At 55.2% G+C, this 15563-nt stretch overlaps 1 protein-coding gene and 1 non-coding gene across 15 annotated transcripts in view; one reads left to right on the top strand and one right to left on the bottom strand.

The window, feature by feature from the left end:
- Positions 1 to 1463: 1463 nt before the first annotated feature.
- Positions 1464 to 15563, bottom strand: part of KMT2D (lysine methyltransferase 2D) — a 38168-nt gene continuing 24068 nt past the window's right edge. For 9 of the 14 annotated variants that reach the window (XM_059935816.1, XM_059935812.1, XM_059935814.1 and 6 more), the window contains exons 36-55: positions 15093 to 15216; positions 14862 to 14946; positions 14686 to 14767; positions 14353 to 14585; positions 11346 to 14252; positions 11072 to 11212; positions 10781 to 10948; positions 10462 to 10621; positions 9761 to 9836; positions 9414 to 9589; positions 9175 to 9305; positions 8355 to 8487; positions 8149 to 8276; positions 6862 to 8002; positions 5591 to 5727; positions 5362 to 5492; positions 3398 to 3683; positions 3085 to 3158; positions 2849 to 2957; positions 1464 to 2709 (exon numbers count right to left, since the gene is read on the bottom strand). In XM_059935816.1, the coding sequence (XP_059791799.1) occupies positions 2617 to 2709; positions 2849 to 2957; positions 3085 to 3158; positions 3398 to 3683; positions 5362 to 5492; positions 5591 to 5727; positions 6862 to 8002; positions 8149 to 8276; positions 8355 to 8487; positions 9175 to 9305; positions 9414 to 9589; positions 9761 to 9836; positions 10462 to 10621; positions 10781 to 10948; positions 11072 to 11212; positions 11346 to 14252; positions 14353 to 14585; positions 14686 to 14767; positions 14862 to 14946; positions 15093 to 15216 (6515 nt within the window). In that variant the 3' untranslated portion in view covers positions 1464 to 2616. The remainder of the gene's footprint in view (positions 2710 to 2848; positions 2958 to 3084; positions 3159 to 3397; positions 3684 to 5361; positions 5493 to 5590; positions 5728 to 6861; positions 8003 to 8148; positions 8277 to 8354; positions 8488 to 9174; positions 9306 to 9413; positions 9590 to 9760; positions 9837 to 10461; positions 10622 to 10780; positions 10949 to 11071; positions 11213 to 11345; positions 14253 to 14352; positions 14586 to 14685; positions 14768 to 14861; positions 14947 to 15092; positions 15217 to 15563) is intronic. The other 5 variants (XM_059935822.1, XM_059935821.1, XM_059935820.1 and 2 more) reach the window with 2 other exon arrangements.
- LOC132373861 (U6atac minor spliceosomal RNA) lies at positions 6337 to 6462 on the top strand. The gene has a single exon (XR_009505518.1). It is a non-coding gene; the product is annotated as a U6atac minor spliceosomal RNA (small nuclear RNA).

Consider the following 15563-nt stretch of genomic DNA (forward strand, 5'->3'; position numbering starts at 1 on the left):
AGGATACACACAACACAAAATAAAGTCTTCACGGGATTCACACTTGTCAGAGATTTATTTTTTAAAAAGGGGGAGGGAGGGTCCTGGAGGTGAGGGGAGAAGACTGTAAAGGGGAAAAACTGAAAATTGAATATGTGCAAGTGTAAACCAACCCAAAATACAAACATGGGGCACGGGGAAGGGCGGGGCGGGGGAGAGGGAATTCTGATGCAATTATACAGGCGGGGTACTTTAAAAAAAAAAAAACAAAAAAAAAAACCAACAACCAAAATTCCAACCTTGTAGCTTGGGTCTGAGTTAGTTTATATAAAAATTAAAAACTGTATAAGGTTTCTTCACTAAATTCTACAGGACTATCAGATACCTAGCATATGCTTACAAAGTCTGCCCCATCCCCTTTTCCCAATCCCAGGGCCCAAGCCCCAACCAGAGCCTGACTCGCAGGAGCCAATCTCCCCCTCCCTGTAGCCTAGACCTTTTTTGCTCTTGGAAAAGGAACATCCAATGGCTTTGGGGGCAGCAGCCCAGTCTCCGCACTGTCTGATTTAATTACAGTGGTTTCTGTGGGGGTGAGGGGATGTTATTTCTCTTAAACATTTGCAGCTTGAAACAGTTGAGGAAGCAGCTTAAAAAAAAAAAAAAAATCTCCCTACCCCCATCAATCCGCAACCCCCCAAATTCGAAAACAAACAAAAACAAACCTAAAATCACAACAGCAACCGTGCTCCCCCTCCAGCAGGCCCGCCCATACACCACCACCAAGCCCACCCCTACACTCCAGACATTTGATTCTTGAAAATATTAATTACAAAATGCCCTTTGCCCACAGCCCCTAGGAGAGAACTGCATATAAGCTTCATCTTCATCCCCATGGCTCCCTACCAGAGAGGGGTCTGGGGCCTCACCCACCCCCTGACCTAACCCTACCCCCAGGAAGAGGTTCAACTGCAGCACAAGCTTGGGCAGAAAGGGGAAGGACAAGGGAGGAGGCAGGGGAACCCATTACCCTCTGGCTCCCCCTGGGGCCAGCTCACTTTTGTGCGTTATAACATAGTCCAACTATACAAAAGGGGGTGGGAATCGCCCAGCCTCTATACCCCCCCCTTACAGCAGTCACAGCCAGGGGGTGGGGAGGAGGGGGTGAGGAAAAGGGCGGTAGGTTGGGTAATGGAGGGGGCTCCCCCACAAGGGGAGCTCCATGTGTCCGCCCCACGCCCCCCTACCATTTATAAACTGGTTTTGTAAAAAGAAAATAGATATATTTATATAGAATATATAAAGCACAAAAATTAGTAGTTTTACATTTGCTCTCCCCGGGGGTGGGGGGAGAGGGGAGGGTTCTCACCTCCAGCCGGCTCCCCCATGCCCCACAAGACTATGTACAATCCCATGTATAAATAGATAAATACCCCCCACCCTCCCCGCGCTGACACTAAGCTCCCCCAGCCCCACATCACCACCCCTTCCCACCAGACCAGCAGCAGTTTGGTGACGGAGGGAAAGTGGGAGCTCCGGGCCACACCCTGCCTCACTGGGTATGGGCATGCCACTCAGGGATAGCCCTCACCCTACCACCCACCCACCCTATCCAGGGGCTGGAGGGCAAATGGGCTCATGATGGGGTTGGGAAAACCGGAGGGAGATATCCTGGTCCTAAGTTTAGCACACCCCTCCCGCCCCCATGTCCAGATGGAGAAGGAAGTCCTAGAGCAACTAGGGGCCAGTCATCCCCAATCTTCATCATCATTAGCCTCAACCACCATCCCATGCCCGTAATTAAAAACAAAGATGGATTTTTTGTTGTTGTTTTTTCTTCTTCCTCCTACCCCCCTTCCACCCACTCAGAAGAGGGCAGTGAGGTGGGGGAGAGGGTTGGGGCAGTAGGGGGCTTGGAGAGGGTCTCACATTTCAAAACAGCAAAAAATCCAACACTTAAATGAGGTAGGTGTGGGTGCGGGGTCTCCTTGCCCGGCTTGCCTGGCTTGCCCTCCTGGGCAGCGGGGCGCCTCTTTCCCGTTCATGTTGCATTTGTCAGAGTGGAAAACAAGGAAACACAACCCATAGAGAGACAGAAACACAGAGGAGAAGAGGGAGACAGAGACAGATTGAGAGGGAAGGGGATGGGGGTGAGGGTGGGGGCAGGACCCGGCAGGCAGGGCCAGGTGTGGGACCCGGCCTTTGGGATTGTCAAGCTTAGTCAAGTCTCTTTGCAGCCTCGAGTTGGGCCAGAGAGGTCGGTGGGAGCAGCAGGGCTGTGAGGCCCGGCCACACATCCTCCTCCCCCCTCCCTGCTGCCTCCCAGATGCTTCTGGGTAGTTCCCAGCCCATATCCCCCTCAAACCTGAGATGCCCAATGGCTGCTTCTGTCTGACCCCTCCTGGAGCTGGGGGCAGAGATGCCAGCCTGGGGGCCAGTGGCGGGGAAGAGGGTCATCCCTGGTGCCCAGGGTGGGCTTGGCCTAGGGCCCTCTGCCCCAGCCTCCTGCTCCAGGGGCTCCGGTCAGCCGGCAGCCCCAGCCCTGGGTCCTGGCTCTGGCTGCTACCTCTCTTCCCCCTCATCCCTTTCAGGGAAGAGGTTGGGGTGGGGGACTCCCCTGCCTGGTAGCCTCAAAGCTTCTTAGTTCATCCATTTCCGACAATTCCAGGCTCCACAGTGGCAGGGGATCTTGTGCTGATCGTCCTCAAAATCAAACTGATAGTCATATGTCAGCTGGAAAGAGAAGAGGGCAGAATCAATGCCAGCCCCCCAGAGGAAGTGGGGGAGGGCAGTGGCCTTGGATTTTGACTTCCGGCAAATGGCAGAGAAGAGGGAGCTGCTTTGTCACTCACTGAGGGATGCTTCCTCTTACCTCCTCTCCTTTGGGGATTCGCCGGCTGGAGATGATGATGATTTTGTCCTCCTTGTCAAATGTCACAACTTCTGCCACACAGTTAGGGGCACAGGAATGGTTAATGTACCTAGGCAGTGGGACAAAGTCAGAAACGCCGAGCAACTGGGTTGGATGATTCTGGTTCCTTGTTGGCCCACCCCCAGAATGCCACCCTCAGGGACTCTTAAATCCCTTCTTACTCGTCCCTCTCTCACCTGGCAGGGCCTCCGGTCAACGTAGCATCAATGACATGTTCGTTGTTTATTCGAAACATGTAGATGCCTCGATTCTAGAAAGGCAGAGGTTGCAGAGGAAGGGGCAAGAATATCAGAGAATGGCAGCGGTGGTGGCGAGATCAAGGAGTGGACTTGGGCAGTGGGCTTATCTTCATTTCTTATTCTTCCGTTCTCCTGCCTCTCCCCTCCTCTTCCCACAGCTTTCCACCTGCTCCTCTGGCCCCAATCCTGCCCCTTGCCCCTTGGCTAAGTGTGGACCACACACCATGATGGCCCCTCTGCCAGCCCATACCTGCTCCTCATAGATTTTCTCCCGCCGGTTGGCCACCTCATTGCGAATGATGGTGCCAATGTACTCAATGACCATTGTGTGCTTTTCTAGGTCCTTGGCTGCATAGAGCCCCAGGCCCTGGATACGGGAGCGAGCCAGATATACATTGTTCTTCCACTCAGTGCGGAGCCGCCGGTACTGAGATGACTTCGAGTGCACAAACTGCTTGCTGTACGGGGTGTTGGTCTCGCCTGTGAAGGTGCTCTGATATGCCTTGGACATGCTGGTGCTGTTCAGAGTGTGGGGCCTGGGAGGTGATATAGTCCATGACAAGACAGCTCTCCCCCAGACCAGGCACACGCCACCCGCTTCCTCCCTGGGATGTGCAACGCTCCAGTTAGGGGCATGTGCTGCCTTGGGAATGGAGTAGAGGCATCTGAGTCTTGGCTTTGGTGAGGCAGCAACTAGCTATGGGGACCCTTCCAACAGCCTGGGTGGCAAAGAAAGCCCAGGATGGGGGGGGTGGGGCATGGAGGAAGGGAAGGGGCACTGATTCCCCTACACTGAGCCTGCTCTCCCATCTCCCCACCTTCTACCACCCTCCTGCCAAACCAGACTCAAGGCCATGCTCAAGACCTCTGGGAGGTCTTCCCCAAGCAGCCCAGGCCTGGAATTTAAGCTCATGGTTTGTTCAAATATCTGAGCCCTACTTCCTGCTCATACTGGAAGCTCTGAAAATGGGGGCCATGTCTACCACATTGGGCTGGATTTTAATTAAAATTGGCTCTGAATTCATAGCCAAAAGGTAGTATCCTTTCCTTTCTTTAGACTGTCCTCTTCTCTGATGTAACATTGGGCTCTGTGCAGGTGGCTCAGTGCAGGGGAATGACTGCTGCCTAGGAGGATGCCTTTTCACCACCCTAGGGCACCAGCCAAATTCTTGCCCATCCCAGAGCAGTGGTTTTCAAACTGATTCTTTTTTATACAGCAGAAATCTTTTTGTTTTTTTCTTTAACAAAACATTACCGGAACTCCCATACATAAACTAGATGGAAACGGAACTCTTCTGGTTGAATCCAATTTGGGGAAGGGGGAGTTATGCATGGAGAGGGCCAAGTTCTGCCTACTCAGTTTATGCATTCCAGGGCTTTCTGGAACACACACAGTTTGAAAACCACTGTTGTAGAGCATCAGGGACCAGGGCTGGCTGGGGTAGAGTTTGACGCTCTACGACAGCCTGAGGAGCAACCGAAGGCCTTCAAGAAAGCCCTCCTAGCGTGGATTTTGCCTCCCTCTACCCAGGGACCAAGGTCAGCCTACTGTGGTACACAGCAAGAACAGTGGACCACAAGTCAAGAGATAAGGCTCTGGTCCCAGCTGTGACCTTTGTCTAGTGACTTAATCTTTCTGGGTCTCAGTTTTCTCAGCTGTAAAATGGGGATCATACCACCTGCCCTACCTACCTCATAAGGTTGTTGTGAGGATCAAATGAGATAATGGATGTGAAAACGCTTTGAAAAAAAAAGTATAAAGTGCTATACAAATGTAAGGTTTTATTATTTTTCCTATTATATTCCTAATTATATATTTTTGACACCAACTCAGCCTGGGGAAGGGAAGGTGAACCTAGCACTCAGGGGGCGTCTGTCTGAGGTTTGGGAGAATCACAGGCCCCCTAGAAGCAAAACAGGAAAGGAAGGTGGTGACTGGGTCCTTTATACATTTCATATGACTTCACCACTGTCTACCCAGAACCTCCCCAATGGCCATCCCCCGGGTGCCCAAGATAAGTCTATCTCTAGACGGCAGGTCAACCCAGAATACCTGAGCAGGCTGGGGGAGGAAAGGGACACCCTAGTGATACCTGCACACCCTCTAATCAGGAGGCCTAGAGTGAACCCCCAGTCTCTCCAAGGGAACTCTGATCTGTAACCCCAAACACTTGTAATTGGCCAGAGGGTCCCTACCAACCCCCACAAGCTCACCGTTTGTAGTGTGTGAGGATTTTAGGCTCTGATCGAGCACAACCAGTGGGGTTGATCATGAGTGGCAGCTCCATCAGGGGGTGGCGTCCATAGCGGAATAAATAATTTTGACAGCTTTCCACTCCAGGCAGCTGTGGGCACAGGTCATGCTCACTTTAGCCTGAGCACTTCCGGGGCAGAACCAACCTTCCCCGTGCCCACCTGGCCCCACCCCTGGCCCCTTCCTTACTGATTCAGCTATGCGCAGCACGGCGTGCACCGTCAGCCCAAAGAGCTCCTCGCCTTTCAGGTACTCAGGGAAGAGCCGCAGCATGTCAGCCTCTTTTCTCATGGCAGCCACAGGCTCAATGATGCGATTCCACACAGCTAAGAGGCAAGGAAAGAGAGCAGCCCTCAGAGGCAACTTCTGCTCACTGACCTCAGCCCTAACCTCCATCTGAAGCTACATTTGTATTCTGTAGCCTGCCCACCTTGCTGTCAAGAGGGTGTGTGGTTCTTCAGGAGCCCCTCTTGGCCTCCCAATCTCAGTCTCCCCCAACAAGCCAGGAGGCTTCCCACCCTGGAGGGGCATCAGAGAGCCTTGTGACACAGAAACATGAACCCAGGGCCCAGGATACCCAGCACAGGCATGTTTTGGAGTTGAGAAGACTTGGGTTCAAGTTCTAATACTGGCCATGGGACCTTAAGGCAAATACCTAAATCTCTCCACTACTCAGTTTCTCTATGTGTAAAACTTGGCATAGTAATAGTACTCAGCTTGCAGGGTTTTGTGTGAACAAAATAACTTATATAAATCACTCAGCTTAGTTTGTGGCACATAGCATATGCTCACTACAATGTAACTCTTACTGTTACTTTTATCAGTAACACTGAAACTAAGATCAAGATTTTATCCAGGGAAAAGCAACCATAAGGAACTCAAGGCTAGAATCAGATTGGGTGAGCTGGAAGACGAAGTCTCAGAACTGTATCCTTGTGCTGGATGAAAGGAGAGAAGGTTAGCACTCCCCTTGACAAGGATGGAAGAGGCCTTCGGGCCTAACAACACGCATACGGTTAAGGCATTGCCACTTACTTCGTGGCATCTAACCACTGTTTTTAGATGCAAGAGGGAAGAGATATGGGAACATATGTATATGTATAACTGATTCACTTTGTTGTGGAGCAGAAACTAACACACCATTGTAAAGCAATTATACTCCAATAAAGATGTTTAAAAAAAAAAAAAAAGAACTGTATCCTTTAGATCCACTGAGTTAGGAAAAGGAGCTGACATATGTGTCGTCAGACAAGCAAAATATCCTCAATTACAAGGGAATTCAAGGTGACTGAGCGGTCAAAACACTTTCTCTGGAGATCTTCAAGAGACCTCTGCCTGCCCTAAGTGGGGAAGAAAGATCACCCATGAGGAGCCTGCAGGTCTCTTCTCAACATCGTAAAGGGGACGCTGGGAGACGCTTGCCCAATTCCGTATTACCACTTCAAGGGCCCCGTGCTCACCCTGGGGAGAGGCGTCAGTGAAGACCAGGTCCTCCAGGCCCTGCTCCATGACTTTGATCACAAACTCCGGCCGCCCGTTGTTCTCGCCGATGGAGCAGCGGTAGCAGCAGCGGCGGTTGTTAGTACGGAGGCTCCAGTAGATGCGCGTGGCCTCGTAGCCCACGGGATAGAGAGCGGTGGCACTGTGGAAGTCGGCCATCTGGTGGGGGAGCAGCTGTCCGATGGCGTGGAACACAAGGCCCCCCACACGGAACATGTGCAGCCGCTCTCCCCGCTGGATGATGCTGGCGATTTGCTTCACCTCATCTCGCTCAATGTAGACCCGCCGGAAGACAGCAAAAGAGCTCAGCTCCTGCTCGCAGGGCCCCTTGATCTTATGCATCGGACACAGCATGGTCTTGTCTTTGAAGAACATGCACTTGGCGCGGATGGCGCAGGCAAAATGGTAGACGTTGGGGCAACGCATGCGATTGCAGCTGCTGGTGGCACCAGTGCGCTGGCACAGGGAGCACTTGGTGAGCAGTCCTCGGTGCAGGGCAACCTCCACGTTCATCAGTGCCCCACCCTGGGTCTCATATACCTCCGTGGACCACAGGGCACAGTTGAGGTGCACCCACAAGTCCAGGTCCAGGTTCAGCAGGCGAGCGGGCCCATCCGTGGCCCCATCCCCCTCCTCATGACAGAAGCAGCAGCGCCGCATGTCTCGAGGCACCTTGTCAGGTCGCAGGGCTGTGCCAAGCTGCTCCATAAACTCTGCCACTTCCCGCTCATCCTCCTGCCGCACACCACCCTTCTGGATGGTCAGCAGCAGCCGGAGACGCTTCCAGCGCACCCCCTTCCACTTCTTGAGGCGAGGGGGCCGGGAATCTTCACCTTCTTCAGAAGGCCGGGCTCGGGGCTTGGGCCGGGCTGATTCAGGGGACGAGGCAAGTGGCAGAGGCGAGGGGACTGGTGGCTCAGCTGAGGGTTCAGCTGGAAGTTCAGCCAAGGGTTCAGCAGGGGGGCTGGCAGGAGAGGGTGCCAAAGGGGAAGGGGGTGGGGAGGGTGCTTCAGGAGGCGGTGCCGAGAGCTGCCGCACGTCCAGGTTGGAGACGTTGTAGGTGTAGCCATGCTGGATGGGTGGCTCTGGGGCGGGGCTCTCCTATGGGAAGACGCCCTGTACCATTAGTGCCAGCTCCTCGCTGAACTAGTCACCTCTCTCCTCCCACCCAGATTCCACTTGCCCAAAAGCCCTGTGCCTTCTCGGTCCTAGCCAGATACCCACCCCTTTCCCGCCAACAGACCCACCTGTTTGAGGAGACTCAAGATGTCTAACTGGCTCTTGAGGGTATAGCCGGGCAACACAGCATCAAACTGCTTCAGCCAATCAGGGCCAGCTTCTGGGCTCTTGCCTCCCAAACCCTTTTCTTTCCCACCTGCAGGAAGGAAGGGGTCAGAGCCTCCCACCAGAATCATTCCCTGCAGGTCCCAAGGAGTTTTCCTGCCAAACTCACCAGGGCCCTCAGCTTCCCCCTTCTTAGGCTCAATGCCTGCCCGGGCAGGGCTCTCTGGGAACAGCACCTCATAGGAGTTGGGGATCTTCATGCTTAGTAGCTCTGCCACTGCCACCATCACACCATTCAGGTTCTGCCAGGGCAGGAAAGGGGATGGAACAGCCGTGTCAGCAGAGTGCGTGGAGTGAGAACTACCACCAGCTTGGTAGGGACAAGGACACTCAGAAGGCAACTCCCCAAGTGGCCATGTGCCATCAGTCTTGCCCCTGTGCCGTCCAGCTTTCTCACGCATTTCCTTTATGGGCAGCCTTTCCCAAGCCGCTGTGGGCATTAACGGGAGCTCCACAGAAAGAGACCTGTGTCTACTGGGTTTGGGAAATGACACACACTACATCCACTACTTGGAAATTCACAATACACATTAGCAAAGTAAAGGATCTGAAGAGTCTTGTAATAAACAAACCTGTTTTGCTATTTTAACTGGGATTTCCAGTTTCCTTTGACCACAAAACCCTGATAACATTTTCAAAAAATCAGAATTCCACCCAGCGTGACTGGGGACATGCTGTTTTGTAGCACTCGTCACATTATACACACTCTCCTATTTGTTGACTTGTGTCTTTACCACTGAACTGTGAGCCCCTTGAGGGCAGGGACCCCTTGTGCTACATTTTTCCTAATCCCACAGTCCAGCTCAGGCTTTCATACACAGTAGGTCCTCAATACCTAGTTTTAAATGATTGGATTTATCCAGAGAAGCTCCCGGGACTGCCCACTGACCAGCATCCCCTTGGCCTCCGAGGCACCCCCAGGAACATACCTTGGCAGCAGCGGCAGAAACTGTCAGCATGACTGACACCTCGCTTCCTTTGCCCTTTTCCCAAGTTGTGGCAGGCAGCTTCCCAGGGGCCTCCAGATCCAGGGCCCCATAAGGTTTGCTATCTGGGAAGACTGAATGAGAAAGAGGGACCTGTGTAAGCTCCAGCTGCCTCTCTCCCCAACCTCTGACAATGCAGCCCAGCCTGGCCAGGACTGGTCCATGCCCAGAGCAACCTCTACCTGGGATGCTGGCCCGAGGAATGATGGGGATGACGGGGGAGAGAGCCCGGTCGTCCTGCTCCCACCGGCCTGAGCCCAGCTGAGGGAAACGAGGGGCTTCCTCCCCCAGGATGCTCTCGGGGGACGAAGCTGGCACAATGCTGTCAGGAGAATCGCTGTCCTCGTCACTCTCCATCCTGTGGGCCAAAAGTAGACATCCATTGCTAAGGCCCTACAGATGCCACCTCCCAAATCTAGAGATTAGTAGATGTCACAGCCCTGCTTGAAATCTGCCGCCGTCCAAGGGAAAAATAAGGCGACCTGCCCGCACCCCAATTCCTCATCCCCATTTCTGGCCCCACCCGCACCTGACATCCTCAGTCTGATTGTGAGGGGGCGTAGGCAAGGCGGCCAGCAGGTCTAGACTCTTCACCTCTGAAGCATCTGAGGGGTAGGTGGGAGAAGAAAAGTCAGGCTGAGGGTGGCCAGAGCCAATGGTGCTTTCTCCCATATGTTTCAGGCCTAACTAGTACAAGACCTAGCTTAGCTATCATGACCACTGTCTACCCATCCACCCACCTACCAGTTTAGGGCAGACAACCTATATTTATTGAGCCTTTCTAAAGAGGTACTCTGTAAGTACATTCTTTGTTTATAGTTTTTTAGCGACTCCATTAGGCGAGCACTATTTTTATTCCACAGTGAGAAAACTGAGGCTCACACAAGTCAATCAATTTGGCTGCAGTAACACAGCTAAATAAATGCAGGAGCCAGAATTCAAATCCAGATCTGACTGTAGTTCGTACCCACTGGGTAAGGAAGCTGGGCTATTCCCTGTAAGCGAAAGCTTCATAAATACTCTCCCTGTCCTGTTGCCTTTGCTCTAGACTCCAGAAGCCAACCCTTGCCTCCAACAAATCAGTCCTAAAGAGGCCCTTCTTATCTCAAGGACCCTGTCGTGTATGCACACAGAGCAACACGCAACCCACTCCTATCTTAAACTGTACCACATGACCCCAGCCACCAAGACCTAGCGGAGAAGGAGAAGTTCACTCCGTTCCTGACTTACCCCTCAGCGTCCCTTCAGCATCCCGGGCAGAGGTGGCATCCTTGGGGTGCTCCCCCAGCTCTTCAGATGGAGTGACGCCATTCACCATCTTCTGCTGCACCGATGGGGGTGGGGTGGGGGGCAGCGACGAGGGTGGTGTCGGCGGGTTACTCAGGTTATTCTGGGGGTGGGGTGGGGTGTTGTGTGCAAGATGGCATAGGGAGACTGACATGATCTCCTGGCCCTACACTATACCAGCAATTTCCACAAGTCTGCCACCCCCATCTCCACCCCCCCCAGGAACCTCATCGTCCCCAAAAGGTATTGCCATTTTTCTGACCTTGGTAAGCAGCTGGGAATAGTAGTCAGGGCCCGTGGGCAGCGCCCCACTTCCAAAGGCCCCCCTCAGCTGGCACTGCCCATTGATTGGGCAGCCGCTGCCAAAGGGAGCAAAGAGGCTAAAATTGGCGGTGATGGTAGGCTCCGTGAGGGGCAGCAGGGACAGCTCCTAGGAGGGGCAAGATGACAAGGTTGGAAACCTGCAGCGTGTACATCTCTGCTACTGCACAGTTGGGGGCCAGGCTGCCCCCTAACCTGGGATGGGACCAGGGGACTGGCTCCTGGGGGTCACCTGTTTCAGCTGTTTCAGCAAGGCCTCGCTGGCCCTGACCCCGTCCTCCTTCCGCAGCTTCTTTCGGGAGCTCACCAACCTGTCGCTTGCCTTCTGTACCCTCTTGGGCTTCGGTGTCAAAGGCTTCCTTGCTGCTGTATCCTAAGCCAGATAAACCCACAGTGAAGGCTGCTGTCCCCCTCGGAGCCCTCACCTCATTTCACCCAGACCTGTTCACTCTGCCCCCGGGCTCCAGGCCCCGCACTGTCTGCTCCACTCCAGCTAGAGTACTCACCTCCTTGTTGCTGGGGGTACCCTGTAGTTTCTGCTCCAGCCCAGCCAGCTTGCTGTCAATGTGCCCGTTGATCTCAGCTCGCAGCCCCTCGGGCCCCCGCCCAGTGCTGAGTTGCACATTCTTTGCTCGTAGAAGCTTCTGCAAGAGCAGATGCCCGGCCTCTGAGCGAGGGCCTGCCAGCAGGAGGTGGTTGCTGGTACCTGGTGCCCCTATTGGCTCCCCGTTGGCCTCCCTCTTCACTGCCTGGGCTCCCAGGGCACATGGCTCTTCCCGAGGCTCCTGCTTGATGCTGAGATGGGGTGGCTCGGGTACCACCTGCCCATTCACCTGCTCCAGATGCCCAGGTACCAGGCTGCTTTGGTCCGGCTTCTGGGCTTCCGCTAGGTTGTCTGGGGGGTCCCAAGGTCCCAGCCCCTTGCCAAAGAAGGTATCTGCAAGCTGGGCAGCAGCAGGTGAGACCCTCCCAGGAGGCAGCTCCAAGGGTGGCCCCTGGGGTTTTGGGGTTCCTGGTTGTGTGGTAGGGAGCTGGGCCTCAGAGGGAAGCTGGGAGCTGGGGGAAGGTAACTGTGAAGAAGGTCTCTTTGGCTCTTGGGGGCTGGATGGTGGAGGTGTGGGAAGGACAGGGCCAAGGACTGGTCCTGTGGATAAGGCTCCTTGTGGGGCGGGGAGCCGGGGTGGGCCCTGAGGTCGAAGCCCTGCCCCCAGCTCCTGAAGAGGGCCTGTCTGGGATCCAGGGAAGCCCCCAAGTTGGGGTTGGCGGCCCAGGAGGCCCTGGAGGGGAGAGGGCTGGGTCCCAGGCTCCTGGTAGGGTGGGGCCTGGCGTACTGCCTGACTCTGCTGTAGCTGCCGCTGCATGAGGAGTGCCTGTAGCTGCTGCTGCTGCTGAGGACTCAAGTGCCGCAGCTGTGGGTTTTTGGCCAGGACTCCTTGAAGCTGTGCTCGAAGCTGACCCACTGTAGGCATGACCCCAGCTCCAGGCAGGCTCTGCCCAGACTGGGGGATAGATCCTGGTTTGGCAGGCTGTGGCCCTGCATTATTTTGCATGGGCCGCTCTAGTCCAGGGGGCTGTTGGGAGCTCAGAAGATTCTGGGTCATGGGTCCAGGCTGCTCCCCTAAGGAAACAGAGGATTGGGCCAGCACGTGGGGCACAGATGAGGCCTCAGAAGATGATCCACTGCCTGGTTGCCCATGGCTTCCCACACCCGCTGTGTGGAGCAAGTTAACTTGCTGCTGCTGTTGTCCTGGGAGCCTCAGAGGTGGCTGCAGCTGCACAGAGCTGGGCTGAGCCTGGGCCTGGGGTTGGACAAGGAGGAGTTGTGAGTCCCCGGAGAGTGAGGGCTTTACCTCCCCTGGTTCAGTGGCCACTGACTCTGGTACAGTCCCTACAGCTAACGGCCCTCCCTGATGCGTGGAGGGCCCCTCAGTGGCCTCTGGAGGAAGAGCCGCCTCTACAATGTTTTGTTCCTTGCCCGTTAGGATGAGGGTTGGGCCCAGGGCTCCGGGGCTAGAAAAGTGTTGCAGAGGCTTGGCTGGCATGCCAGGGCCGAGTGTCACTTGCTGCTGTTGCTGTTGCTGCTGCTGCTGTTGCTGCTGCTGCTGCTGCTGCTGCTGCTGCTGCTGCTGCTGCTGCTGCTGCTGCTGCTGTTGAGGAGACAGTAAAGTTCGACTCTGGCTCAAGAGGCCCATCTGCTGCTGCTGTTGTTGAAGCTGCTGCTGCTGCTGCTGCTGTTGTAGCTGCTGCTGCTGCTGCTGTTGTAGCTGCTGCTGCTGCTGCTGTTGTAGCTGCTGCTGCTGCTGTTGTTGTAGCTGCTGCTGCTGCTGCTGTTGTTGAAGCTGCTGCTGCTGCTGCTGCTGTTGTAGCTGCTGCTGCTGCTGCTGTTGTAGCTGCTGCTGCTGCTGCTGTTGTAGCTGCTGCTGCTGCTGCTGTTGTAGCTGCTGCTGCTGCAGCTGTTGCTGCTGCAAGGAGGCCATGGGCTGAGCACTCAGTTTGGGCTGCCCACTGTGTGGCATCAGACCCTGCTGAAGATGGGAAAGCCCTGCCATGGATCCCTGCTGTTGGTGCTGCTGCTGCTGCTGCTGCTGCTGCTGCTGGGATGTGACCAGCCGGTGTCCCATAAGGCCCTGACCCTGCTGTGCCAGCTGGGGGGAACTTAGCACCCGGGGCTGGGTCAGGATCACCTGTCTGTGAGGGCCCTGGGGGCCCAGAGCTCCAGGGTGCTGCTGCTGCTGCTGCTGCTGCTGCTGCTGCAACACTGCCACCTGGGCAGGGCCCAGCATGCCCTGGGGCCCCTGGGGTGGCTGGGGGGACAGCTGCTGGACCAAGAGGCCCTGATGGCTGCTGGGAGGCAGAAGCCCTTGGGGCTTGGGACCCAGACCCTGGTTTGCCGGTACCCCTGGGCCCTGTTGCTGTTGCTGCTGGATTGCCACCTGTCCTAGGAGGTGCTGCTGCTGCTGTTGCAGTTTCTGGGCAAGCTGCAGGCGTTGCTGCTGTAGCTGCAGCTGCCTCTCCTGTAAAAGCCTCGAGTCAGGTCCTAGGCCTCGAAGAGCAAGGTTGCCAGGGAAAAAGCTCCCTGAGGGGCCAGCCAGGGCCCCAGCCCCACCAGAATGTTGCTGTTGCTGCTGCTGGGCCAGGGTGGTGTTGAGGAAGGGGCCACCAGGCTGTCCAGGTAGTGCCATGCCCCCGGGGGGCAGGCGAAGACCTGCAGCTTGCCCACCGGGGGGCCCCTGCGGTGGCTGCAGCCCATGGCCGGGGAGCAGCTGACCAGGAAGCTTGGTGAGTAGCCGGGGGCTCTGGGAAGGGCTAAGGGCCAATACAGCTGAGTGCTGCTGCTGTTGCTGCTGCTGCTGCTGCTGCTTATTCCGATATTCTGCCATGAGATTAGTGTGCTCCTTCTGCTGCTTCCGGACCTAACATGGAAGGGTCAGGGAGGTCAGCCTGGAGCCTGCCCACCCATGCCATCCCTCTTCCCAGGCTCCTGGTTGCTAGGCTGAAGTCTGCCTTCCCCACCTGATCCAGCTGTTTCTGGATCTTGCTCTGTTGTTCTGTAACCAGCTTGAGCTTCTCAGCATCAGCCTCTGGGAACTCACGGCCAGCCTTTTTGGCAGTGCGCTGCTTGGCGCACAGAGCTTTCCGGGACTTGCGGTGCACCCCGATCTGCTCCTCTAGCACCTTCAGTTGCATCTGTAGGAGCTGCTGGGTATGGAACAGCCACTCCTCATACTGCCGCTGGTCAGCTTCATCTGGGAAAGGAAGCGGGCGGGTGTCAGGTGATCCAAATCCCTCTTTCCCCACATACCCCAAGCCACTTCCTTGCACACTCCCCCCCATCCCCATACTCACTGATCACTCCCTGGGCAAAAGTGGGTGGATTGGGACGAGGCTGGGAGGGGTCACCGGCACTCCGCTCCTGTGACGAGAGAGACTGCTAAAGGGTCACTGTTCTGTACCAGGCCCTAAGAAGGGTGGCCTGATGCCATAGGACCCAAGCTCCCACTCCCACCTGACCATTTATTTACCTGGCCACTCCCAGCTGCCACGTGGTTCTGCAGATCACTGCCGGGCCCCCCTGAGAGTCTCTGGGCTAGCAGGGACACTTGCTGCCTGGAGTCCGCCAAAGCAAAGAGGATGTGTCGGTGATGGGGAAAGTTGAAGGGCAAAGAGGTGGGACAAGAAGGAAGTAGGATGAGGAAGAACAGGGGAAGGACTGGAAAAAGAAAGGGCCAACCCTCCCACCCTGCAAGTCTTACCTGTTCATACCAGGTGCCACTCCAATGCTGCCCTGAGCCATCACCTTCTTGATGCCTTTCAAAGCAACCATCTTGGCCTTTGCAATAGGATCAATGATATCTTCTGCAGCAAATTTGTCCAGGTCTGGAGAGGGAGGAGCCAAGTGAGCTGGGCATTGAGGTCAATGTCCCATTCCATGTCTACTGTTCCAACACCTTGACCTCCACTAAGCCAAGCAGAACAATGGCATGGCATGGTGGAAAGACCACTGGACTAGGAGCCAGGCAGCATAGGTGACTCAGTTCTATTATTCACAGGACATGTGGCTCCGTTTTTACTTGCACAGTGCTAGGAAAAGGTACTCAGTAAATATCTGTTGAGCCAATATATCAATGTCATTTCACCTCTATGGGCCTCAGTTTACTCTTCTATTTGACAGAGATCATGATTCCTTATTCTGCTCACCTCATGGAGCTATTGAGAGGATCAAA

Source organism: Balaenoptera ricei, chromosome 10, assembly GCF_028023285.1.
Source record: "Balaenoptera ricei isolate mBalRic1 chromosome 10, mBalRic1.hap2, whole genome shotgun sequence".
Lineage (NCBI taxonomy): Eukaryota > Metazoa > Chordata > Mammalia > Artiodactyla > Balaenopteridae > Balaenoptera > Balaenoptera ricei.